Genomic DNA, 26942 nt, shown 5'->3' with positions numbered 1-26942 from the left:
TTAACTAACTGGGCCTCTGATTTCTCTGTGTGTGTGTGTGGCTTGAACTCATGGCCACAAGTGAGTTGAGATCATGACCCAAGCTGAAATCAAAAGTTGGTTGCTGAGCCACCAGGTGCCCTGTGTTTTTTGTATTTTTTTTTTTTTTAAGATTTTATTTATTTATTTGACAGACAGAGATCACAAGTAGGCAGAGAGGCAGGCAGAGAGAGAGAGGAAGGGAAGCAGACTCCCTGCTGAGCAGAGAGCCCGAAGCGGGGCTCAATCCCAGGACCCTGAGACCATGACCTGAGCCGAAGGCAGAGGCTTAACCCACTGAGCCACCCAGGCGCCCCTGTTTTTTGTATTTTTAAGTAATCTCTGCACCCGAGGTGGTGCTTGAACTTAAAATCCCGAGATCAAGCGTGACACTACCAAGTGAGCCAGCCAGGTGCTCCTTACCTTTATTCTCTCAGAAAGGTAAAAGTTTCTTACAGATATCATAGAATTGGATTGTATATGTGTTTTTCAATTCATTGTGACAATTGGTATTTTAATATATATGTATAGGCTGTTTATATTTAATGTAATTGATATTTTAAATTAAATATTCTGTTTTATTAATTACTTCCTCCCTTTTCCTTTATTTCTTCTCTTTGATTTTTTTTTTTTTTTAGATTTTACTTATTTATTTGACAGAGAGAGCACAAGCAGGGGGAGAAGCAGAGGGAGAGGGAGAAGTCTTCACTGAGCAGGGAGCCTGATGAGGGACTTGATCCCAGGACCCTGGGATCATGACTTGAGCTGAAGGCAGTTGCTTGAATGAGCCACCCAGGTGCCCCTGATTTTTTATTTTTATTTTTTATTTTATTTTTTTTTTAAAAGATTTTATTTATTTATTTGACAGACAGAGATTACAAGTAGGCAAGAGAGGCAGGCGGGGAGAGAGAGGAGGAAGCAGGCTCCCCGCGGAGCCGAGAGCCCGATGTGGGGTTCGATCCCAGGACCCTGGGATCATGACCTGAGCCGAAGGCAGAGGCTTTAACCCACTGAGCCACCCAGGCGCCCCTCTTTTTTTTAAAAACAGAGTCTTCCCAAGGTGCATGGGCTTGAACTCACAAGCCTTTGATAAAGAGTCATGTGCTCCCCTGACTGACCCCCCCAGGTGTCCCTCATTATTTGATATTTTTAATTATTTTAATTTTTTATTTTTTTACTGTAATTATGTGTATATGTTTTTGTAGTTACTTGAGGGACTGCAATATATATGCTTTTCACAGTGTATTTAGAATCAGTACTTTACCACTTTAAATGGAATGTAGGAACCTTTTTACTATATCTTGCTCTCCCCTCTTTTAAAAATTAGTTTACTTGTATATTACATCTACATACATTAGAAACCTTCTCAGACAATGTAATAAGTTTTGCTTTCAGTTGTCAAATATATTTTAAAAGAACTGAGGCTAAGAATCATTGGTTATATTCACTATATCTGTTGGTCTTCCCTTATTTCTCATACTCTTAAGTTTTCTGAAATGATTTTTCTTGTATTTGATGAACTGCTTTTGCAGTTCTTTTTGAGTAGCTTTGCTGGTAAAATTTCTTTCTAGTATTCCTTCATCCAAGAATGTATTTCACCTTCATTTCTTTCTTTCTTTTTTTTTTTTGTTTTTTTAAAGATTTTATTTATTTGTTTGACAGACAGAGATCACAAGTAGGCAGAGAGGCAGACAGAGAGAGACGAGGAAACAGGCTTTCTGTCAAGCAGAGAGCCCTTTGCGGGGCTTGATCTCAGGACCCTGGGATCATGACCTGAGCCAAAGTCAGAGGCTTTAACCCACTGAGCCACCCAGGAGCCCCTCACCTTCATTTTCTTTTTTTTTTTTTTAAGATTTATTTATTTATTTGACAGACAGAAATCACAAGGAGGCAGAGAGGCAGGCAGAGAGAGAGGAGGAAGCAGGCTCCCGGCTGAGCAGAGAGCCTGATGCGGGGCTCGATCCCAGGACCCTGGGATCATGACCTGAGCCGAAGGCAGAGGCTTTAACCCACTGAGCCACCCAGGCGCCCCCTCACCTTCATTTTTGATGGAAATTTTTCTCAGCAAATTTCTTGTTCTCTAGTACTTAAAAAAATGGTCTACTTCCTAATGAACCCTATGGTTTTTAATGATAGATGTTTTTATTGTATTATTACTTCTATGTAAGTAATGTGTCCTTTTTGTCTGTTTGCTTTCAAGATTTTTGTTAGTTTTCAGAAACTTACTGTGTCTGGCTGTGAATTTTAACCTGTTTTGTGACGTTTTCCCTTCTGGGAAAGAATATCTGCACTAATGCAGGTTTTTAGTGTCAATAAGGGGTCTGCAAACCCTTGTAGCTCTCAGGCTATCTCCTAATTTTATAAATAAAGTGTTAACTGGTGCCCATCCACAACCATTTATTTACATGTTGGCTATGGCTGCCTTTGTGCTACAGTGGCAGAGGTGAGTAATGGTGAGAGAGGCTATTTATCTTGTGAACCCTAAAATATTTCCTCTCTGACCCTTTTCACAAGTTTGCTGATTTCTGTTGTAGATGGAGGAATTTGAGTTTTTCCTCTATTAAAATTTCCTGCCCAATTTTTAAAAATTTTATCCACGTAGGTTTAAAAGTCACTTCACAAATAACTTTAAAAAAAAAAGGGTTTATTTATTTTAGAGAGAAAGAGAGTGAGAGAGGGCACACAGAAGCAGGGATAGGGGCAGGTAGAAAAAATTTCAAGAAGCCTCCCCACTGAGCACAGAGCCTGACATGGGGCTTAAATTGTGACCTGAGCCAGTATCAAGAGTAGGCTGCTTAACTGAGCCACCCAGGCATCCCTTACAGATTACTTCTTCACAGAGTTCTAAAAAGGTGCAGTATGTGGTACAGGGTATGTGCCATGGGTTTTTCCTTCTATTTAAAAGCCAAAAATAACTTTTTAGCCAACTCTTCTTGGAAAGCATAACAAACATTAGTTAAGCATAGCTTATCTTTCTTTGAGAAATTTATTTTCAGATATTTTAAACTCATAAGGCAAATGAAATAATAAATGGTTCATGCCAAAATGGGATTTAAGTTTTTTTTTAATTTTTAAAGATTTTTATTTATTTATTTGACACAGAGAGAGAGAGAGAGATCACAAGTAGGCAGAGAGAGAGAGGAGGGGAAGTAGGCTCCCCGCTGAGCAGAGAGCACGATGTGGGGCTCGATCCCAGAACCCCGAGATCATGACCTGACCCGAAGGCAGAAGCTTAACCCACTGAGCCACCCAGGCGCCCTGGATTTAAGTTTTTTAAAGGTAGTCTTGGGAGATATAATTTAAGTATAGTTGTAAGTTTATCAGTATTATTGGTAACATTAAAATATATCGAGTGTTTAATAGTAATGCCACTAAAATCATGAATCAGAGCATCATGAATAAAAAAGTATAACTCATAATATTTTACAAGACTTTGAAAACATGTTTTCCAACTGAGTGACACAGTCAAGCTCTATTATAGGTTTCTTCATCTCTTTTATTCTTTCTGTACTTAAAATGGCTATTCTTACGACTAAAAATAAATGTTGAATTTACCTGATTGTGAAACCGGTGTTTTTTGTTTTGTTTTATTTGTTCGTTTATTTTGTACAAACACTAAGTTCTGTGTCAGACTTAAACACTCATGGATTTTGTTTTTAACTGACATTAGAGGATTTCTGTCTTGTCTTGTTGCTTCCTAAGTAAGAAAGACTTGCTCAAACATGTAAGAAGTTGAAAAGTTCCAAAAATATTCTTTGTTCATTGCAAGATACTTTTCTTGCACAGAAATCTAGGATTTTTTCTCAAGATTTCATTTATTTATTTAAAAATTTATTTATTTATTTGACAGGGAGAGAGAGAGAGAGAGAGCACAAGTAGGTGGAGCAGCAGGCAGAGGGAGAGGGAGAAGCAGGCTCCCCCAACAGAGCAAGGAGCCTGACATGGGGTTTGATCCCAGGACCCTGGGATCACGACTCAAGCCAAAGGCAGTTGCTTAACCAACTGAGCCACCCAGGCGCCCCTTAAGATTTTTTTAAAAAATATTTTATTTATTTATTTGACAGAGAGAGATTACAAGTAGGCAGAGAGGCAGGCAGAAGGAGAGAGAGAGAGGGAAGCAGGCCCCCTGCTGAGCAGAGAGTCCGATGTGGGACTCTATCCCAGGACCCTGAGATCATGACCTGAGCCAAAGGCAGAGGCGTAACCCACTGAGCCACCCAGGTGCCAAGATTTTATTTTAAATAATCTCTACCCAATATGGGGCTCAGACTCAAAACCCTCGATCGAGTTGCATGCTGTACTGATGAGCCAGCCAGGTGCCCCATCTTGGACTTTTCTAGGGACAGATGAGTAAAGCTCATCTTGAGCATACTGTCAGGGTATATTAACCAAGCTCTCCTTTCAAAAATAAAGTCTTCAGCCTAGTAAAAAAATTGAGAGAAAGTGTCTGTAGTGGGTTTAATAATCTTAACCTCAAAATTCATGTCTGTGTGAAACCTCAGACTGTGCCAGAAGGTCCTTCAGAGGGATGTGGCTGATAATACCCTCCTTTCTACCCCCTGTGCAGTACAGCCCTCTGCTTATGGATGACATTCCCTAACTAAGGTCAAAAACTGGGAATGAACTCATCCTAATGAACATAGTCTTACTGCATGCTGCTATACTGGCCTGAAGAAACTGCTAAAAAGACTCCTTGATCAGTGTGCATTACTTTGAGTGCTAGTATTGTGTAGTGTATAAGAAGTTGTAAAAACAGTGCTGACTTTTTTTCAGTCAGGATCTGTGGAGGAATCTCTAGTGGTGTGATATGGTTAGAATTCTCTAAGGTTGCATGGAAACGCATCTGGAAACTACACTGGTGTAGAGTCTTGACACTTACCTTTTATACCTCTCTTGGGGACTTTTAACAAAATTATAATTTCAATAATTCATCACTTAAATGCACATACCTTAAACAGTAAAGCAGGATTTGCAGTTTGTTTTTCAAAATTTTATAGTTACGAGGAGGCAGGGCATATATTGGAATTCTAAGTGCCTTCTACTCAGTTTTGCTGGAAGCCTAAAAAGCTTCTAAAAAAAGTAATAGTTTTTTTCCCCCTAAGAGTTATTTGTTTGAGAGAGAGAGAGAGATCTCACTTGAGCATGAGTTGGTGAGGGACAGTGGGAGAGGGAGAGTCTCAAGCAGATTCCCTGCTGAGCTCTTAGCAGGATGTGGGACTCTATCTCATGACGCCAAGATCATGACCTGCGCTGAAAGCAAGAGTCCGTTGCTCAGCCAGTTGAGATACCCAGGTTCCTCATAAAGAATAGTTCTTAAAAATATTTACTGTTAATGAGTTTTGGAGTTTTGAAACAATTTTTCTAAGTTCTTTTATAATTTTACCCTGAGTTTCTATAATTTGTCTTTCTTGTGGTTTTACCTAGATATTAGAAGTGCTAGGTAAATATGCCTGTTATTGTGTTTCAGAGATTATTTTCCTATATGCTAACATGTATTTCAAACTTTGAATTCTGAGATTGAACTATAGATTATTGTTTTATTTTGTTTTGTTTTGTGTAGATAATGAATTTGTTCCAGTCAGTTTTGTAATGCCTCCAAGTTGTCTGTTAGCGTCCAAAAGAACTATAATATTCTGAGATTAAGAATACCACCCCAATATTCATTGATTATAACATGTTTTATAGTTGACCTAGGATTGAAAACCAGGACTCTGATTTATTTCCATTTTTCTACTTTTGTATCACTAGGTAGTAGCAGAGCTAGTTACTGGGATGTTCTATAAAGTTGTATTGCCTCTCTGCCTACTTGTGATCTCTATCTGTCAAATAAATAAATAAAATCTTTGGAAAGAAAAAAAAAAAGAAAAAGTTGTATTGGGAGTTTAGAGTTTAGGTGTATCGGCAGCAGGATTACTTGCCCACAGGGGTTTATCTTTTCTAATCGAATAAAATTTCATAATTGGTCATTCTTTCAACTCTTCTTACAGAGACTCTATTTGTGGCAGAAACACTTAACATTAATCTCCTTATAAGTCTGTAAATTTAAGTATAGAAACTGATGTTATCTTAAAAAATTTTTTTTCTTGGTATTTAAAGCCTCTTGCCTGTTACTGTTTTTTATAAGACTTCTGAAATTCCACTCTGACTTATTCTGAGAAATTTTATGGTTCATGTATTCACTGACTTTTTGCATTAAAATACTCTTACATGGAGCGCCTGGGTGTCTGTCTTCAGCTCAGGTCCTGATCTCGGGGCCTGGGATTGAGTCCTGCATCGGTCTCCCTGCTCAGTGGGGAGTCTGCTTCTCCCTCTCCATCTGCTGTTTCCTCTGCTTGTTCTCTCTCAGTCTCTCTCAAATAAATAAAATCTTAAAAAAAAAATACTCTTTTGATACTGACTCAGCAGAAACCTTAGGGTATGTTGATCATTAGTGGTAGTTGACTGTGTTTTCTCAGTGGGGATTGAACTAGAGGCTTTACTGTTTCTCTTAACCTAGGTTATAAACATTTTTCTTTTATCTCATTTTCTTTATCTCATTTTTTTTTAAAAGATTTTATTTATTTATTTGAGAGAGAGACAGTGAGAGAGAGCATGAGCGAGGAGAAGGTCAGAGGGAGAAGCAGACTCCCCGTGGAGCTGGGAGCCTGATGCGGGACTCGATCCCGGGACTCCGGGATCATGACCTGAGCCGAAAGCAGTTGTCCAACCAACTGAGCCACCCAGGCGTCCCTCTTTATCTCATTTTTTAATCTCAGTTATAAAAGTCCTCAGAAACATTTTTGGTAATTACCTAGAAACGGGCCATACTGACTTTATGCTTATTGAATTTTGCAAAAAAATTGACAAATATTGAATATTTAAAACTTTTGTTCTGAATATTTTAATTCTGAAATAGTATAGAACAAAGAACTTCCCTGTACCCTTTACCTGGTTCTATCAGTTTTGATTTTAAATACTTTTACCACATTTGCTTATCATTCACACACATATATACACATTTTATTTCTTTTGCTCTATTGAGACTAGGTTGCATTCTTTGCCCCCTTACCCTTTACTATTTCTGTTTCTTTTTTTATCTTTATTTCTATTATTATGTTTATTTCTATTTTTAAAAGTTTTATGTATTTAAGTAATCTCTACACGTAACATGTGGCTCAAACTCAAGACCCCAAAATCAAGAGTACCATGATCTTCCAACTGAGCCAGCCAGGCGCCCTGTTTATTTCTAAGAATGATCATTTTCTCTCTCTCTCTCTCTCTCCTTTTTTTTTTGAAGATTTTATTTATTTATTTGACAGAGATCACAAGTATGCAGAGAGGCAGGCAGAGAGAGAGAGGAGGAAGCAGGCTCCCCGCAGAGCAGAGAGCCCTGTGGGGCTCCATCCCAGGACCCCGGGATCACAACCTGAGCCAAAGGCAGAGGCTTAACCCACTGAACCACCCAGGCGCACCCCCCCCTTTTTTTTTTTTTTTTAAAGATTTACGTATTTGAGAGAGAGAATAGAGGAGGCGCAGAGGGAGAGAGAATCCTGAAGCCAACTGTCTGCTGAGCATGGAACCTGACACGGGCTTGATCCCAGGACCCCAATATCATGATCGTGCTGAAACCAGGGGTTGGGCACTCAACTAACTGAGCCACCCAGGCGCTCCTATATTCTCTTTTATAATAGCTCTGGAGCTATTAAGTTCTGACAGTTTCACAGTGATACTTTATCTGATCTGTAGTACGTATTACAAGTTTATCAGTTGCTCTAATAATGTCTTTTAGAGCAGTGTTTTCCAATGTGAGATTAAATACTGTATTTAGCTTCCATGTAAACATTTATTTTTTAATGGACTATTTTTAAATCTTAAGTGTTGAATTTTTGTTCTTTTAACAGCTAAACCAGGTGGACAGGTGAAATGTCAGTATATATCTGCGGTGGATAAAGTTATATTTGTGGATGATTTTGCAGTAGGGTGTAGGAAGGACCTTAACGGAATCTTGTTGTTAGACACTGCTCTGCAAACTCCAGTTTCAAAGCAGGATGATGTGGTTCAGCTTGAATTACCTGTTACAGAGGTAAGTTGAAATAAATCAGTGTACTTTTCCTCTTAATGTAATTTCAGACCTATTAGCTGTTAAATTAAGTTGTCCTTTGAGAACATTGTATATGTACCCCAGTTTTTTTTTTTTATACATGCCCCTATAAAAACAGAATTGACTTACTGATCTCATTTGTTTAATTCCTCTTTGTAATTAATTGATGCTTATCAGAGTGGTATTTAAGTGTGAACCATGCAGTTGAAATGGTACCAGAGACACCAGAATACAGTGGCTTAAACAGTACAGTTTTTTCAGTAACAGGACAGGGCTAAGTGTAGGGGTAACTGCTTACCTCAACACTTAGCTTCCATCTCTTGAATTCATGACAGCTGTTCCAAGTCTCATTAGTATTTCCCAGTCATAGTGAAAGGGAAAGCAGAAGTCCAGGGAAGCACACTGGTATGACCCTTCCCCCTTTTTTCTTTTGTCTTCTCTCCCCGCTCCTTCCCTTCTGCTTTCCTCTCTCCTTCATTCTTTCTTGCTTTCTTTCCCAAACTCATTCATATCCACCCTTTTCATGTTCATCCCATTGGCCGGAATTTAGTCACATGGTCACATCAAGCTGAGAAGACTTGGAAAGAGGTAGTTCTTTTTTAAACATAAGATGGAAGGGAGGAATGAATATTAGTGAACAGCCAGTAATCTTTGCTTGTATGTATCATACCTTTTAACAATCCCAGTTTAAAATTTTAGTCATACATACGTTTCTGTAGTGTTACATATTCATTACTTAATTTGTAGGTGCACCCTAATTTAAAATCTTTACCTGTGCATTGATGTTCATGTGGTGTAATTTGAAAGTACGTTTTTCAAAGCTACTGGATTTTAAATCATCTTAAATAAAATATAAAAGATTTTAATGCTGTGTTTCCTAATAAAGTGAGATACCATTTTTGTCTTCATACCAAGTTGTTAATTATGAATTGTTTTGCATTTGGTGGTATGATTATTTGATAAAAACAGTATAGCATATTTCCCATTTTTAGGGCATGAAAATTGTCAATTGGTAAACATAAAGTGCAATATAAATGTTTTTATTCTCTTTTTGGAAGACTAATTTAGAAAAAGGATACCAACATGTATCCACTTAGATTTCACTCAGTGTCATAATATAGTTGTCTGTTAGGTTATTATTGAAAGTATGTTTGCTGAAAATTTGAGTTCTGAAAAGAGAGTAGTCCTCTTTTTGTCATTTGGATCTGGGGTCCTGCCTAAAATATTTGTATAGAGAACTAATTAGTTTTAGTTGTATTGGACATTTTTTCCTCTTAATTTGAGGAATTTATACTAGCTGATAACTTAAGGTTGATAGCCTAATAAAGGATATATATATGTATGTGTGTATATATATATATTTCATCACAGAATCTGTGATGTAAGATGGTATCAAACTGTTCAGGTTTTACAAAGAACTAGAGAATTACAATAAAATATTGGAACATTTATAATGAAATAGACCCTCAAATCAGTATTTTTCATAATGTGCTGTCTGAAGGGTTAGGTATTTATCTGGCTTCTGTCACCTTCTCTACCTTGTTGGCCATTAACATCTGATGCTGATTTTCTGTGTACCTAATCACAACTCTTGTTTGCATAGTATTGTTTGTATCTTCAATTAAGTATGGAGTCCTGGGTTTGCTTGGATCAGTGTGGATGTATTCTTTTCCATTTGTCAACCATGTATTTCTGTTTTAAGGTAGTTCTTTTTGAATATGTGGGTAACAATACAGAGGGCTTTTTTATATTACCTGTTGACTTAGTTAATCTTCTCTCTTACGGTTTTGTATAGTTTGAGTGTTTAAAACTTATTGAAGGATTTTACATTTATCTCTTTAAAATTTTACCTTTAATTTTTGTTCGTGGTGTCAGCTTATCTAGGGTGTTTTGTTTTTGGTTTTTTTAATCTAGGGTGTTTTTTTTTTTTAAATCTTGCTTTGGTTTATAATAGCTTCCATGTATTTAAACTTTACTCTGTGGTGTTATGCCAAATATATCGCTTTATCTCATTTAATTTTATAACAGCCCTTCAAATCAGCATATGATTATATGTGATTTAGTTTGTTTAAAAAAGGTAAAAGTAGTAAAGTTTAGTTATAGTACCTGTCAGTATAATAACAAATTAAAGTATTTGAGTAAGGATCTGAATGTAACATTTTTTTGTTGTGTTTAATTTTCTGTGATCATCTTTTTTTATTTAGGCACAACAGCTCTTATCAGCATGTTTAGAAAAGGTAGATATTTCTAGTACGGAGGGTTATGATTTGTTCATCACACAGCTCAAAGATGGTTTAAAAAATACATCCCATGAGACTGCAGCCAACCACAAAGTTGCTAAGGTAAGAAGTTTAAAAAAAATTACCTTCTTTCGATTATGAGAGAAAGAATACCTCCATACTTTCACTTTCTCTGTCTTTCCCCCACTTTCCACCTACCCTTGGAAATATTCCAGTTCTAGATTTTTCTCTCTTTCAGAGAACAAAATGGGTTTATGAGTCCCCTAAAAGTTGAAACTATTTTTACTGAAGTCTAAATTCAGTTTGTGGGAACTGTTTTGCTTACTTTGTTCCTAAAGCTTCTGTGCTTGGTAGCTCTATATTGGTTGAGAGGCTGATGAAAGAGAATTTCTTGTTAGGTGATGAGCTTCAGTGAGAAATGGAATATGTCTTTGGAAATGGGGCCATTTGGGCTTTTGTTGACATTATTTTTTGTTAGGCATGACTAGGATGTTTGTGTGAGATGGTGCTTTGAATTAAATCCTTGGATATGTTTTACTGATGTTTCTTTGTTTTCTAAGTTATAAGTGTAATACATAAGAAATTTCTATACTAAAGGGTGTAAGGTAGAAGGTAAAAACCAATTTCTTAAAAATAATTTTTGCGTTTTTAAGTATCTCTTTTCTTAAGTACAGTTGTAACTGTACCAAAATTTGATGTACTGTCATCTGTTCTGGCTGCTATTAACAGAATACCACCGACTGGGTCGTTTATATATAATAGAAATTTATTATTGTTCACAGTTCTGAAGGCAGGGAAGTCTGAGATCAGGGTGCCAGCATGGCTGCTTTCTAGTGAAATCTTTTTTTGTGCTTGCTTTTTTACTGTGTCCTGATGATGGAAAGGTCTCAGGGGATCATTCTGGAGCATCTTTTATAAAGGCATTGATTCCATTCAGAGGGCTCTATTCTCCTGACTTAAGTACCTCCCAAAAGCCCTACCTACTAATACCGTCACCTTTGGGGGTTAAGATTTCAACAGATGAATTTGGGGATGAGGGGACACACACATTCAGACTATAGTTTACACTTTGCTTTTTTTTCTCCACTTAAGAATGTATCTTTGAGTATCTTTCATATTACTCCTCAGATCAGCTGCATCCTTCCTAATATTGGATTTTTTAATAGAGATTTACCATGATATTATTAACTTTTATTCCATTGACGGAACATTTTATATAGTAAAACAGAAACCATACTATGCATTCCAACAAAAAGAATTTATCGTAAGGAATTGATTTTAACATGTGTCTGAGAACTGAAGAAGTGGAAAGGAAGCCCTGAGGAAGCACACAGAGAGTAATGCCGGGAAGCAGCTGTCACCTAGGTCTGAAGGAAGGAGCTTAGGGTGGTCAGCACCTACAAACTTAAGAATAGGCTCTGTGGGTTTGGGATCCAGGCTTCTTAGGAGGAGCCGCTGTCCAGATGGTACCTCAGGAGCTTGGGGAACAGCACTCGAGGAGCTGAGACATGGATCTCTGAAGAGAGTGCTGTTTGGCTGGTGTCACCACCTCTGAGGAGCTCTGTGAGACAGGTTCTGGGAATGCTAAGTAAACAAAATGCAGGAGACTAGAAGAATAAAACGCAGGAGACTGGCTGCCACCAGGCCCTGTGCTGACTCAGCATCGACAGCTGTGACAAGTAATAGCTCGGGGAAGTCTTTTCCGCCCTCATCATGCTTTCCAGTTTCCATCCTTTTGTCAGAACCGGACAGCCAGGAAACTGGCTGGGAAAGAAGAAAGGCATTTTGCAGAGTCCCAGCCTTAAGATGATAGGGAAGAGAAATAAAGGGTCAGTTTGGAACTGAGAGATAGTAGTTTCATAATTGTCACAGTGTACCCTTTTGGTACTCAGCATCTCCATACATATATTCTGTGCATATTTGAACTTTTAATACAACAAAAATACTATGTTTTTACTTTTTACAAATGAAGATTCCTTCTCCCTATCGCCAGAGATGAGAGACACAAAGTTCTGATAGATAATTTACCTGTCCCTAGGTGATACTAACTACTAAAATTTAATTATTTTTAGGTCTCTGCTGTTCAGGTAATAGAACTGTGCCACCTAAAGACTAATTACATCCAAAATTCTTGTGTGAAATAAGTCTCTATGTCTGTCTGCTTCTGTGTGTCTGGTTCTGAATCTACATTCATCCATCAGGGAAGAGAATATTCATAGCCGCTATATCCCTCAGTTCTTTACTGGTCAAAAGGATATACTTGCTAGTTACAACCTCCCTCTACTCCCTATTTTGTATCTGTCTGCAGCACTTTGCTGGCAGATGTCTTTGCATGGTGGAGTGACCCACCCAAGTCTTCACTTCTGCAGGATTAAATTCTCAGTGGAGCGGTTTTAGTTTTTGTAATCACCTGTGCACTTTTACTATTGGATATGAAAGGACTTAGAGGCACCCTAAAGAATCCCTTGGTTGATTTTTTCTTTCTTTTTAATATTTTATTTATTTGAGAGAGGGAGAAAATGCGTGGAAGCAGGGAGGAGGGCAGAGGGAGAGGGAGAAGCAGACTTCCCACTGAAATGGAAGCCCAATGTGGAGCTTGATCCCAGGACCCCAAGATCATGACCTGAGCTGTAGGCAGATGCTTAACTGACCAAGCACCAGGTGCCCCACCTTGGTTTCTTTCTTTCTTTCTTTCTTTCTTTCTTTCTTTTTTTTTAAGATTTTATTTAGTTATTTGACAGAGAAAGATCACAAGTAGGCAGAGAGGCAGGCAGAGAGAGAGGGAGTGACAGGAGGAACTCAATATTGCTGGGTAGCAGTCTCAACACATAATTCAATGGGATCCTTGTACTCCTTGTGGAATGCTCCTCCCTTGGCATGTAGGACCGTTAAAACTTAAAGCTTGAAAAAAATCTTTGAATGGGGTATTAAGTGTAATAGCGACCCTATTGGGAGAAATTGTTAGGTGTTTTTTGTTGTGGTTTTGTTTTGTTTTGAGTCTAAGCATATTCATCACCCTGTAAGGTAGAACCTCTCTTCCAGTTAGTACTGACAATGAGATTCCGGTAGGGCACTACACTTTTTTTTGTCAGGCCAGTTCCTAGCATAACATGGTAAGACCAGTCAATTTCATGGGCAAGTGCCCATTGCTTTGTTTTTCTTGCTGGTTTTGTTTAGTTTTGTGTTTTGCTTTGAAGTGCTTTTTTTTTTCTTTTTTTTTGGCTGAGTGCAGTATACTTTATTCATGGTACATGACAAGGTAGGGCTCCCCAAGCCCCTCCCCTTCTTCGGGGGTCTGGGATGGAAACAGTGGAGGTTGGGAGATTCTCAGTGTTTGGGGGGATAAGTTGAGACAGGAATTCCCTAGCAGCTGAGGGCCTCTTTCTTCTTCTTGCTCTGGCTGGGGCTGGTGATCCAGGGGGCTCATATTCCTTGGAGGCTGTGTGGACCATAATGTCCACCACCTGGTTGCTGTAGCCAAATTCATTGTCATACCAGGAAATGAGCTTGACAGAGTGGTCATTGAGAGCAACGCCAGTCCCGGCATCAAAGGTAGAAGACTGGGTGTCACTGTTAAAGTCGCAGGAGACAGCCTGATCCTCAATGTACCCCAGGATGCCCTTGAGGGGGCCCTCTGATGCCTACTTCACCACCTTCTTGATTTCATCATATTTGGCAGCTTTCTCCAGACGGCAGGTCAGATCCACGACAAATGTGCTGGGGGTGGGGACGTGGAAGGCCATGCCGGGGAGTTTCCAGTTCAGCTCAGGATGACCTTGCCTACAGCCTTGGCCGCACAAGTGGAAGCAGGTATGATGTTCTGGGCAGCTCCTTGGCCGTCATGCCACAGCTTCCCAGAGGGGCCATCCATAGTCTTCTGGGTGGCAGTGAAGGCATGGACGGTGGTCATGAGACCCTCCTTGATGCCAAAGTTGTCATGGATGACCTTGGCCAGAGGAGCCAAGCAGTTGGTGGTACAGGAGGCATTGCTGACTGTCTTGAGGGAGTTGTATTTCTCATGGTTCACACCCATCATGAACATGGGGGCATCAGCAGAAGGAGCGGAGATGATGACCCTCTTGGCCCCGCCCTTCAGGTGAAGGTGGTGAAGACCCCAGTGGACTCCACAACATACTCAGCACCAGGATTGCCCCATTTGATGTTGTTGGGATCTTGCTCCTGGAAGATGGAGATGGACTTCCCATTGGTGACTAGCTTCCTGTTCTCAGCCCTGACTGCACCATGGAATTTGTCGTGGGTAGAATCATACTGGAACATGTAGACCATGTACTTGAGATCAATGAAAGGGTCATTGATGGCGACAGCATCCACTTTGCCTGAGTTAAAAGCAGCCCTGGTGACCAGGCGCCTAATACAGCCAAATCCGTTCACTCCGACCTTCACCATCCTGTCTCGGGCACGTGGCTGGCACTGCACCTGAAGATGGGCTGTCTGTCAAACAGGGAAGAGCAAAGAGCCTGAAGTGCTTTCTTGATCAGAAGCAAAGTTGTGTGGAATACCATGAGAGTGCATAAGCCATTCTCTTAGTTCACAGGCAGTAGTTTAATAGAATGGCAAAAGCATTGTAGGTAGAACGAGTAAATGCATATTCAGAACATTTATTTATTATAGTGAATAAAAGTTGATGCCCTATCCATGGCTGAAGGAATCCAATATAATCCTTATAATCAGATAGCAGGCTGTTTCCCCTGGAAAATGGTGTGACATTGGTGGCTCAGCTTTGTTATCTGCTATTGGTAGATTAGGCAGTCAGTAATACTGTAGCCTGGTTAGTCTTGGTGCGGGGATGTTTGTGTTGTTGGACCTGTACATATCTCCGTCTCTGTTCCGTGGTACTTTGCGTACAGGTCTATTGAGCAAAGCATTGGGAGTGGCTATGGAGAGAGGGTAAGTGACATTCATACAATGTGTGTAATTTGCCCATTTCCTTGGAAGCAGATGTCTTTGAATGAGCCTTTGTGTACCTCATAAATATTTTCCCATTCTGTTTATTTTGAGAGGTCTGTTCTTAGACCTTTACCCTTGACTGCAGTCCTGTTCTTTCCAAATGCCTGACCATCCAGCCAAAACATTAGCTACTGTCTGTTGATCAGTGAGGATCTTCACTTATGGGCAGTTCTCAATCTCAGACAAAGAGCACAACCTCATATACTGGTCGAAGTTCTGCCCGCTGAGATTTACCTTCACCACTGTCCTAACTGGGGCTCGGATGTTGCAGCCATCTCTTTAGGGTGGTACCAGCCAAATATGCAGAGCCATCTGTGCATCAGAGCCAAGGGTTTTCTTCCACAAGTACCTTGTATGGAGTTCTCTGTGAAGCCATCAGTGTAGAATGAGAAGGAGGGGTTAAAACAAGAGTAGGTATTATAGAAAGCTGGGTTACTTGTTTATTCAGCTTGTCCAAAACTGGCCTGTTGGACTTTCTCAAGAATGATCTCTTGAAACCACTCAATGAAAAGAGACTTGTCTTTTGTTCCTAGTATTATGGTTTGGTATGTCATTTCACATCTAGTTTATGATGGACAGCTCTGATCACACAGGCTTTTTTTTTTTTTTTTTTTTTTAAAGATTGATTGATTTGAGGGAGAGAGAGAGAGAGAGCGCTCTCGCACATGTGTGAGCTGGAGTAGGGGCAAAGGGAGAATCTCCCGCAGTCCCCAGTAAGTGCAGAGCACCAGGCGGAACTTGATCTCATGACCCTCAGATCAAGAGCTGAACTGAAATCAAGAGTCAGACACTTAACTGACTGAGCCCCCTAGTTGCCTCTGATCCCACAGATCATGGATTGGTATTAATTTCTGTCAGGGACTGAGAAGCCAGACATTGTTTCTGAAAAGAGCAGTTACGTTTACAGGGAATGGTGTGGCTTTACCCTAGCATTGTGCCAGTGATTGTCCTAATTCAGCTTGCCAGACAGGCCTTTCAGGATCTTTACTTGCCATACACACTTCTAGTGTCAGGGAATATGTCAGTGGTAAAATTGAACATCTTGTGTGCAGCCAGGACCTGCTGCAGAGCTTCTTGGTCTGTGCCTATATTCTTAGATAATTGAGTTAGGGTAGCGCATTGAAATCTGCCGAGAGTGGTTTCAGAATCCAGGTAGGCCCACCAAGCATTATGCCTCTTTTTCACTGTTTGCTTTTGTAAGTTGTAGCAACTTGTCTTTCACGTTGGAGGAAATATTCTGACATGTTCAGACCACTGGACTTCCAGGAGCTTTACAATGGTTGTAGGACTCTGAGTTTTTTGGGCATTATTATCCTCTCTGGCTTGCATATGTCTTGCTAAGGCATGTGAGTTCCTGGCTAATTCTTATCTGGACCTATCAGCGTGACGTTAGAGTGTGTTACAGCATGATGCGGTAGGCCAGTGTGGTGGACAACATATGGGAGAGAGCATGAGCAACAGTCCCAGGGTAGGACCGAAGTTGATGGTTACTGCCAGATAAAAGCAGGCTGCTTTTGGATGGTTCTTAAAAATTAGTATAGAGAAAAGAGGTATTTCAGAGAACTGTAACTGCCTACCGGATATCAAGGATTTGTTGATTTGCTTTAGTAAATGTACCCCATCTGGAATAACAGCTGCAGTTAACGTCTCCTGACAGTTTAGAGTCCACAGTTTTTCTCTCAGATTCATTTACATTTTGCATAGGCCAAACAGGCCAGTTAAACAAAGGTGACATAGTCTGAATTCCCCTTTATTTTTCAGGTCTCTTACAATGGTGTTAATCTCAGAAATTTCCTCAGGAATGTGGTATTGCTCTGGTTTAGTCGATTTGTAGAGAATGGAAGTTCGAGGGGCTTCCACTTGGCCTTCCTTCCTTTCATAGTTCTTAGAGAGGACTAGAGAAACATCGTGGAAATTTTTCTGGTTGCCTATTTTATATCTCGTCCAGTTACGCTTTTGGGAACTGGACAAATAACTGCAAGATAGATATGGGGATCCCCAGAGCTCACGGAGATAACTTTGGTCCAAAACGCCATTAACCGCCTGACCATCCTAAGTTCCTACTTGCACTAAAACACCACAGTAATGTTTTACATCAGTTCAGTGCTACTTCATTGTAAAGCCTGAAAGCTCACACTATTTTCTGTTTCCCAGTCGACATGACTAGTGCACATCTGCAGGTACCTTTGTGGAATGTTTGGAGTACGATTTACAGCGTATGCTGGGCGTTACTGCAGTGCCCTTTCTCGAGGGATTTCAGACAAGGAGCTCTGGATCTATGAATGGATTAGTTCTAGGAACAAAATAGGAGGCTTTCATTTTCTTTGTCACTCTTTCTTTCTTTCTAGCAATTCAAGTCCTGTTCTGTCCAAAAGTTTTTCTAGTTATATGGATAAGTTATAATTTAGTAGGCTGCCTAGAATGTACTAGACAGAGTGGAAACCATAGGTGAGCAAGGAAGGATATAGAAATGAAATTATTTTATAGACTTATTTCTCCAGAAGGATAATACTTAGCATCTATGCTTCCTTTTAAAATAATTTTAATATTAAGTAATTATAATTAATATTTGTCGAATGCTTACTGTATTAAACATTATACCAGTTCTCACTTGAATTTTCATAAGAACATTGTGTGAGTAGTGGGGGCGCCTGGGTGCCTCAGTGGGTTAAGCCTCTGCCTTTGACTCGGGTCATGGTCTCAGGGTCCCGGGATCGAGCCCCACATCAGGCTCTCTGCTCAGCAGGGAGCCTGCTTCCTTTTCTCTCTCTCTCTCTCTCTCTCTCTCTGCCTGCTTCTCTGCCTACTTGTGATCTCTGTCAAATACATAAATAAAATCTTTAAAAAAATTGTGTGAGTAGGTATTTATTTTTCCTCTCTCTCTTTTTAAAAAAGATCTTATTTATTTATTTTTGTGGAAGAGAAAGCATGACAGTGGGGGAGGGTCAGAGGGAGAAGGAGACTCCCCACTGAGCAGCGAGTCCTATGAGGAGATGATGTGGGACTCCATACTGGGTCTCCAAGATCATGACCTGAGCTGAAGTCTGTTACTTAACCAACTAAGCCACCCAGGCACCCCATTTTTCCTCATATTACAGAAGCTGGAGACTGAAATTAATTTGACCTGGGTCACATAGTTGATGGTGAAGATGATCTTGGAATCCAAGTCTGTGACTACAAGAGCCTTGCTTTTCGTTACTCTGGGTATAGTGACCACAATAAATACATAAGCATCTGCTAAACTGAAGTAAATCCTCATATGCCTATGCATGTGTACGGTAGCACTACACTGTACAAGTACATTCTTATAAACAGAGAAGTTTGAACACCTAGTTTGTGCTTAACATTGTAAATGTGCTGGAGGAATATAAAAAATAATGGGTGACTTTTGTTATCCTCAATCATTGATGCTTGTGTAAGAAGATGTGTTACCATCAGGTTCTAAGCTGTCTTTTTCTAATTGAAGTTTCATTTTTTTACTGATTGCAAGCTCCTGCTTTGAATAATGAATTAGTGGAGTAACTCGAGTCTGCTGAATCGTTCTTTATTTTATAATGTATAAGTTACAGTTTTGGTTTAAACTGTTTAGTACATTTTCCTTTGCTTACATTCCCAATTTATTTCAGTGGGCCACAGTTACATTTCATCTTCCTCATCATGTGTTGAAGTCCATTGCCAGTGCCATTGTGAATGAACTCAAGAAAATAAATCAAAATGTTGCTGCCTTACCTGTGGCATCCTCAGTGATGGACAGATTGTCTTACCTCTTACCTAGTGCTCGTCCAGAACTTGGAGTGGGGCCAGGCCGTTCTGTGGACAGGTATAAACTTGCTTATAAAGAGATGTTACAGTGAAATTGAATTGATTAGGATTTTGGATTAACCAAGAATAACAAAAATTTAATTATGATTCAAAATGTATTTCATCAAAATATTTTGGAAAACCATTCAGATTCTCATACAAAATACTGAAGTGAATTAGTACTTGAATTGCTGTTAAACAATTTCTCTTGGTGCTTGGAAGGCATTTAAAGGGGTTATAAAACTGTTTTGAAAAATCCAGCTCTGTACTTAGTAAATATTTGAGTCTCCTTAAAAATGTAATTATTCAATAGATAAGAATTATTTTGCTTGATGAAATTTTGTGACCTTTGAGATGAATTTTCATAAATTGAAAAGCTGTGCCAGAACCTATGTATAAGAGCCATATATTATTTCCTACTTACAAAAAGAAGAGAGTTAAATCAGTTAGGGCAATTTTGTATATGTGCTGCCGAAGCGAGCACCAGTTAGGGCAATTTTGAATTAAGATTTTTATGCTGCCTGCCCTGGATTTAAACAGCGTATTACAGAAATCATACCTCAACCATTATTTTCTTTAGTAGAGATTTATTGAGGTCTTGCTTTGTACAAAACTAATTAAAAAGCCAGTAATATGTTCATTTAAAAACTTAAATGATTTCTGTTTGAAATAACATTAGATTCTTTTTTTTTTTTTTTAAGATTTTATTTATTCATTTTGAGAGAGTGGGTGGCGGGGAGAGGCAGAGGGGTAGACTCCCCGCTAAGCCGGGAGCTCGCCGGCTCAATCCCAGGATCTGGAGATCATAACCTGAGCCTAAGGCAGATGCTTAACCATCTGAGCGACCCAGGCGCCCCATAACATTAGATTCTTACCAAAAGTATTAAGTTTAGAAATGCTATAAGGAAATATTAAATTTAGCAGTTCTGATAAGTTCACTCTGCCTTCCCACGTACCATTTCACATTTTCACTGGATGTAAATTATAACTTCTTACACTTTTTTTTCATGCTGATATTAGCAAAACCCCTGCTGAATATATTAACTTCTTTTAAGTGTGGCTCTTATATTAGTTTGCTTAATAGCTTAGCTCTTGGTAAACAGACTTCTGCTTGACTAGTTGCCTATTTTTTGTTGTGGAGTGATTCTGTTATTATGTAAATAACTTCTGTTGGTTGTATTAACATTTGAGAAGGGTTTTTATATTGTATAGTAATACTGCATTTTCTGTCTTTTGGGTAAATATAGAAACTATCATTTTTAATATGAATATTTAATCTGAATAATCTGAATAGCTACCAGGTGATATGGGATATGGTAAAATATTCCTTAGAAGATGTCTGGAGAGGGGGGAAATGTACCTGGAATAAGTATTTCTTTTCCTAGAGCTGTGCCTGTCTTGAGATTATAAAACAGCCCTTCAGAGCTATTTTCTTTGCAAATAGTAGCTGGGTTTCTAAAGAAATCTTTGCAAGCTGTGGTGAATGTCTTATTTTAGGAAATGCATTCACTGGATAGGATATTGTGTTTCTGGAGGTGTTTAAATGTCTCAAAATACTAATTTTGATGTAGTCTGTGGTATTTGTTTCATTAAGAATGAATCTAGGAACTTAGGAGGACATTCATGAACACAGGTCTGTTGGAGGTTTGAGTTAGGGTCTGTTAGATGCTGTTGCTCTTTTGTTTGGTAATACAAATAAGTGGGTGGTTTTCTGACACAAATCCTGAAGACATCTATAGCCTGTAAATGATAAGGCTTTTCTAACCCAACAACTTTGTTTTTTTCAAACCAGAACACAACTATGAGTTAAACCTAAGCTTACTAGCAATAGTATAGGAAATTATGTGCTAATTTGGGGAAGAATTTAGAGAAATGTATTTTTCTGGTTTCACTGTGATGACCTTTTCCACTTTGTTTTCCTTTTCTTCTTTCCTGTTATCATTTGCACTTTTGTGTTTGGAAGAGTAACCTTTGCTTACAGTCCTTTCTTTCTTGAAAGCATTTGGACTTATTCTAAGTTTGGTATCATTCTTTGAACTAAGGCTCTAGGTTGAGTGCCTGGCTGGCTCGGTTGGTAGAGCATGTCACTCTTGATCTTGGTGTCATGAATTCAAGCCCAGTGTTGGGCACAGAGCTTACTTAAAGTAAATTAAAAAAAAATTTTTTTTAAAGCAACTCTTTAAAAAAATACGTTAGGTTATACGTTTACTCTCAATGAGGTAATATATTTTAATATGAGAACATATATGAAGATTTTCTTTTCTGGTAATTCCCTGGAGAGTACAGCTTTGCTGGAAAAGGATTTCTCTGGAGAAAGAACAGAAAGAAAACTGCTTTCTACTTAAGAAACTAAAAAAAAATTAAAATTCAACTGGAAAACACTTTCTCAACATGATTGAGATAAAACCACTGTTCCTTTGGTTGTGGTTTTATCCATTTATGCAGACTTGGCACATGATAAAAGCATTATGACTGTCTTTATGTCTCCAGATTTTGTGGTCTCTGCTTGGTAATTATGCAACATTCGTTAATTTAATCTATGTCTGGAAATTATCAGTTGTAGCCTTCAATAGTTTTCTTTTTTCCTATAGTGTTTAAGGGAAATTCCTAAAAGCGATCGGTTTTTAGTTTAACATATACATTTGAACTTAAGTCATTAGACCATTCCCCGGTTTTGTTGATAATCTAGTAAAATTTGTCTTCATTGTTAAGTAGGAGTGCCATTATAATTTGATACCTAACTTCAATTACATAAAATATGTTTACTGTAGATCGCTGATGTATAGTGAAGCCAACAGACGGGAGACGTTTACCTCATGGCCTCATGTAGGCTATCGATGGGCACAGCCAGATCCCATGGCTCAAGCTGGATTTTATCATCAGGTAAAAAAGACTCAAAAAACATTTTTTTTCAGTATGTTTTTGTAATCTTCGGTAAAATCATTACCATTTAATACTTTCTCAAAAAACTTGCTTTATGCAACCTCAATGTGTGCTTGTGTGTATGCGTTTGTGTGAGTTTTGTTTTATTCTTGTACCTTTGCATAAAGAGAAAAAAAAGTTTGTTACAGGTAACTAACAACTGAGTTAATGCTTCATAACTATTCTCTTTCAGAAGCCAGGCAGTATTCTTCAGATTTGCTTTTTGGAAAGTGTTCTCATTGGATGTGTGTTTATTTTCACTTCTTGATTTCTGCATTCATAACAGAGTAGTAGATACTGAGGATAATGCAACAAAAGTAACACTGCAGTTACTCCTGAAACTCTAATTTTGGTTGGGATATAAATTACCCACATACTTCTGTGTAACTGTAGAATCAGCATTGCAGGTGGTACAGTGCAGTCTGAATATATATGTTGAAGAACCGATTAAGAAATTGCACAGAAAGGGGAATGATTAGTCAAGGAAAAGAGATTTATGTAGGACAAGAGGAGAGTGTACAGTATAGGGATTCGTGTGACAAAAAGATGAGAGTGGGACATTAAGAGAGAGGTTCACTGAGCTAAAGTAGAGGAAAGTTAAGAAAATTGACTTCAGATGGGGATTATGTATTAAAGGAGGCTTAAACTGGGTGGGGTAGAATGGCTTACCACTGCTAAAGAATCTAAGCAATTTAATACTTACATGTCAGTTTAAAGCATGCTTACTTAATTTTAGAATTCAACTAAACTTTGAAATATATTGAAGTAACTATTGTAAAGAATCTGAAGAGTGATTATTCCTTAGTTGTCTTGAAGTATTTGGAATATCTTAAATAAATTAAATCAGAAATTCATACATATTTGACTTTTGTTCATGGTCTGTCATATTTACATTTAAAGATATATTAGTTTGCGGGTGCCTGGGTGGCTCAGTGGGCTCTGCCTTCAACTCAGGTCATGATCTCAGGGTCCTCGGATCGAGCCCTGCATCGGGCTCTCTGCTCGGCAGGGAGCCTCCCCCCCCCCCACCTCTTTGCTTACTCTTGATCTTTGTTAAATAAATAAATAAAATCTTTAAAAAAGAAAATAAAAATGTATCAGTTTGGAGGCTGACTAATCCTAGAATTACTGAAATTATTTTTGTAACTTGAAGTTTGAATATGGACCGTTTTCCCTGATAATTTGTCTTCATTGTTGTTTGGTGTCATTTCCTGAAACAGTCTCTGTGAAGTGATGCATTGGTATTTTTTCTGTTGAATTTTTGTTTATTGTATTCCATCCTTGCAAAGAGATCAAGTCAAAGATTTTCTAGAATCTTCTGCCTGTGTTAGGGATTGATTATTCTTTTTTTTTTTCAACTTAATTAAAAAAAATTTTTTTAAATTTTATTTGACAGGCAGAGATCACAAGTAGGCAGAGAGGCAGATAGAGAGAGAGAGAGGGAAGCAGGCTTCCTGCCGAGCAGAGAGCCCGATGCGGGGCTCGATCCCAGGACCCTGGGATCATGACCTGAGCCGAAGGCAGAGGCTTTAACCCACTGAGCCACCCAGGTGCCCCGGGATTGATTATTCTTAATTTAAAAAAATGTAAATGAATTTACATCTATATGAATAGTAGGTGCTAAGTCGAGTGAGTCCTCAAAAATAGTAATGTTTGTCATCAGAACTGTATTTTAGTTCAGATTTTTTTTTTTAAAAGATTTTATTTATTTATTTATTTGACAGACAGAGATCACAAGTAGGCAGAGAGGCAGGCAGAGAGAGAGGAGGAAGCAGGCTCCCTGCTGAGCAGAGAGCCCGATGCAGGGCTCGATCCCAGGACCCTGGGATCATGACCTGAGCCGAAGGCAGCGGCCCAACCCACTGAGCCACCCAGGCGCCCCTATTTTAGTTCAGATTTTGATGTATTATTTTATATATATGACATTTTGTCTTGTGTAACTAAAGAATACATGAATTAGGTTCACTTTGCTTTTCCTTTTTATTTTGCCTTTCATGTGCAGTTGTATGAGATTCAGTTTTTAATAATGAAGTACATTAGACTCTATTTCAACCATTTCAGTAACACATTTAGAAGATACTAAGATTAGAGACTGAGTATGTGTGTGCCTCCATGTTTTAGTGCTCATTTATTGATAAAACACACTTTTTTAAGTAAAGCAGTAAATTTTTAAAACAATTGGGCATTCACTATATTTTTGGAATCAGTGTATAGGCTAATTGTCTTTTCCTCAGTGTGCTTTTTTACCCAAGATTATGAACGTTTTTAGAAGTTTTTATTAAAAGGATATTTTACTATTAACCATAACTGTCTTCATCATGAATTTGCAGCCTGCCTCATCTGGAGACGACAGAGCCATGTGCTTTACTTGCAGTGTGTGTCTTGTTTGCTGGGAGCCTACTGATGAACCTTGGTGAGTGTTGCTTTTACTGGACATAATAGGCTAAATTCATCCTATAAGTAAGCTTCTGAATTTTCCATTTTTCATCTAGATAGAATGATATTCTTGCCTTCTTCCATCTGTATTTTTGCCGTTGTCGTAAGAGAACGAGATAACACTGTCTTTGCTCTGTCCCATCACTTGGTGTAGAGTAGCCAAGGTCTTTGACTTCCTAAAATCCACATGGGAGAAGTGCCATAGAATAGAATTAGGCCGCGAACCAGAAGGTTCTGATAAGTAAGTTGATACAGCATGGTTAACTTCAGCAGTGTGATCTTGGTCAGTTGCTGGCAGCCTGTCAGTAGGGAATCCATGAGCAGGGCCTTATGAGTTACATTTTTAACTTTGAAGTAATTTTAGGGAGTTGGTGGTGATTTTGAATTCTAATAGGTGAACGTTTAGAACTTGGTTAACATTAGAGATCATGTATTGAAACCTAATTTTTAAAAAAATAACTGAGGCCTTATTAATAGAAATAGAAATAGTAATAATAAGAGCAAATATTTATATAATGCTATGTACCAGGTGTCATCCTAAGCACTTTATATATTTTTGACTTGTTTAATTCTCATATTTTAGGTATTACTATCTTCATTTTATAGGAGGGATAGAAATTATTATCCCATTCTAAATAAGGAAAATGAAATTTGCCAAAGGGCATATGGCTGATTAGTGATGGAGCCAGGATTTGTAGTAAAATTAGTTTGAGGTTTCTGAATGTTAATCAGCTGATATGTATGGAGTGAACTAGCTAAAGCCTGTCGGAGTGTACATATAGATTCCAGCTTGCAGTAGGGTTTACTGTATGAAAAATGGAAGTTGCATCTATCTGTGGACTAAGAGTTGAACATGTGCAGTTTTCATTGTAGGTTAAGGTTCTGTTTGGAACTCAATCTTTTCCCCTAGAAACTATTTATATATATAGAAACCATTTTAATATGTATTTTTTAGTTTCTCGGACTGATCCTTAGTTATTTCACCCAGCCCTGAAGAGTTTTACCAGGACATTATAGAATGTAACTTTATTCATAAATATTTTGGGGGGAGGAAATTGACTCAAATATTCAGCTTGTGCTGTCAAACCTGTCTTTTCTTTTAAAAGATTCTATTTATTTATTTGACAGAGATCACAAGTAGGCAGAGAGGCAGGCAGAGAGAGAGGGGGAAGCATGCTCCCCGCTGAGCAGAGATCCCAATGTGGGGCTCAATCCCAGGACCCTGGGACCATGACCTGAGCCAAAGGCAGAGGCTTTAACCCACTGAGCCACCCAGGCGCCCCAAAACCTGTCTTTTTTGACATGGTCAGGGAGTCAAGGATTCTATCTCTTCTTGCCCTAGGATTCAGGATTCCTCAAATTTAAGCAATTGGTAGCATCTCTGAGGGCTTGAGGGCTTGAGGACATCGTTCTAAATGGATAGGAGGGAATAGGATTGAAGAGAGTTGGGAAGCTGAGCCTAGGTACCTTGTGAATCTGTACAGGGCGAGGGAAGGAGCACTTGCAGGTAGACAATGGGACTCTCATATTTTTATGGCGGGAGTTGATAGAGCTAGTTGGAGGGAGATTGAAGTTTTTAAAAAATAAAATGAGCATGTCCTATTATCTGGCAATTCCTCTTCTACTTATTTATCTGAGAGAATTAATTCCTTTTATATGCAAGGAGGCATAAAGTGGATGGTTAACTGCAGTGAAAAACTGGGATCATCTTAAATGTTTGTCAGGATGGAATAGTCAAATAAAAGGTGGCATGCTCATATAATCTATTATCCAACAACGAAAAAAATCAGTAGTTTGCTTTTATTCACCATCAATAACTTTGAGTTATGTTATTGTGTCAGGAAGTTTGTTGTAGGATGATTCATACAGTAGTACTTTCATTTAAAATGAAAAAATCTTTATGTACATGTATATGAAAACTTACAAAAATATTTTAGAAGTATACCACTTAAATTCATAAAAGTGGTTATTGGAGGTGGGAAAAGAGATTACTAGAACTGGATATTATAATTGAGTGCATTTAGCTTTATTTTATATAGTTATGTGTCACTCATGTAAATAATATTTTAATTAAAAAGTTAAAACTCAGGGAAGAAAAAAGGGTGGAAAGAGGAAAATACCCTAGGATTTAGTTGGGAGGGAATCTAGTCAAAATATGTGCTTGGGGATGTCCTGTAAAAACAATTATTTAAGACATTTGCATATTGCAAGATTGTCCAGAGCTTACATTTGGATATAGGTAAGTTGTAGGTACCTTGTAAAAAGAAACATACATGCCCTAAGAAATAGCATATTTTGTAAGTATAGTTTTCCCTTCTTTGCCATGGAAATTCTTTTTTTGGTAGCAGCATCCTGACATTTCAGATAATGCCTTGTAATTACAGCTAGTGAGAGTTAAAAAAAAAAAAGAATAACCAGAAAGAAAGTAGTCACAAAGTTGGAGGCATAATTTTTAAGTGTTAGAGTTGATCCTGCTT

At 38.5% G+C, this 26942-nt stretch overlaps 1 protein-coding gene and 1 pseudogene across 10 annotated transcripts in view; one reads left to right on the top strand and one right to left on the bottom strand.

Moving 5' to 3' along the window:
- The window catches only part of BIRC6 (baculoviral IAP repeat containing 6), a 227322-nt gene that overhangs the window by 23303 nt on the left and 177077 nt on the right, over positions 1 to 26942 (top strand). For all 10 annotated transcript variants that reach the window (XR_004287984.1, XM_032353008.1, XM_032353015.1 and 7 more), the window contains exons 2-6: positions 7899 to 8080; positions 10303 to 10440; positions 18933 to 19126; positions 21879 to 21990; positions 24360 to 24442. Coding sequence is in view for 9 of the 10 variants with exons in the window: in XM_032353008.1 (XP_032208899.1) it covers positions 7899 to 8080; positions 10303 to 10440; positions 18933 to 19126; positions 21879 to 21990; positions 24360 to 24442 (709 nt within the window). In the remaining variant the exon portion in view is untranslated. The remainder of the gene's footprint in view (positions 1 to 7898; positions 8081 to 10302; positions 10441 to 18932; positions 19127 to 21878; positions 21991 to 24359; positions 24443 to 26942) is intronic.
- LOC116596043 lies at positions 13698 to 14815 on the bottom strand (annotated as a pseudogene).

The sequence above is a fragment of the Mustela erminea genome, chromosome 7, assembly GCF_009829155.1.
Source record: "Mustela erminea isolate mMusErm1 chromosome 7, mMusErm1.Pri, whole genome shotgun sequence".
Taxonomy (NCBI): Eukaryota; Metazoa; Chordata; class Mammalia; order Carnivora; family Mustelidae; genus Mustela; species Mustela erminea.
Note: the sequence above shows the minus strand (reverse complement) of the source record. Positions and strands in the feature narration are given on the sequence as shown.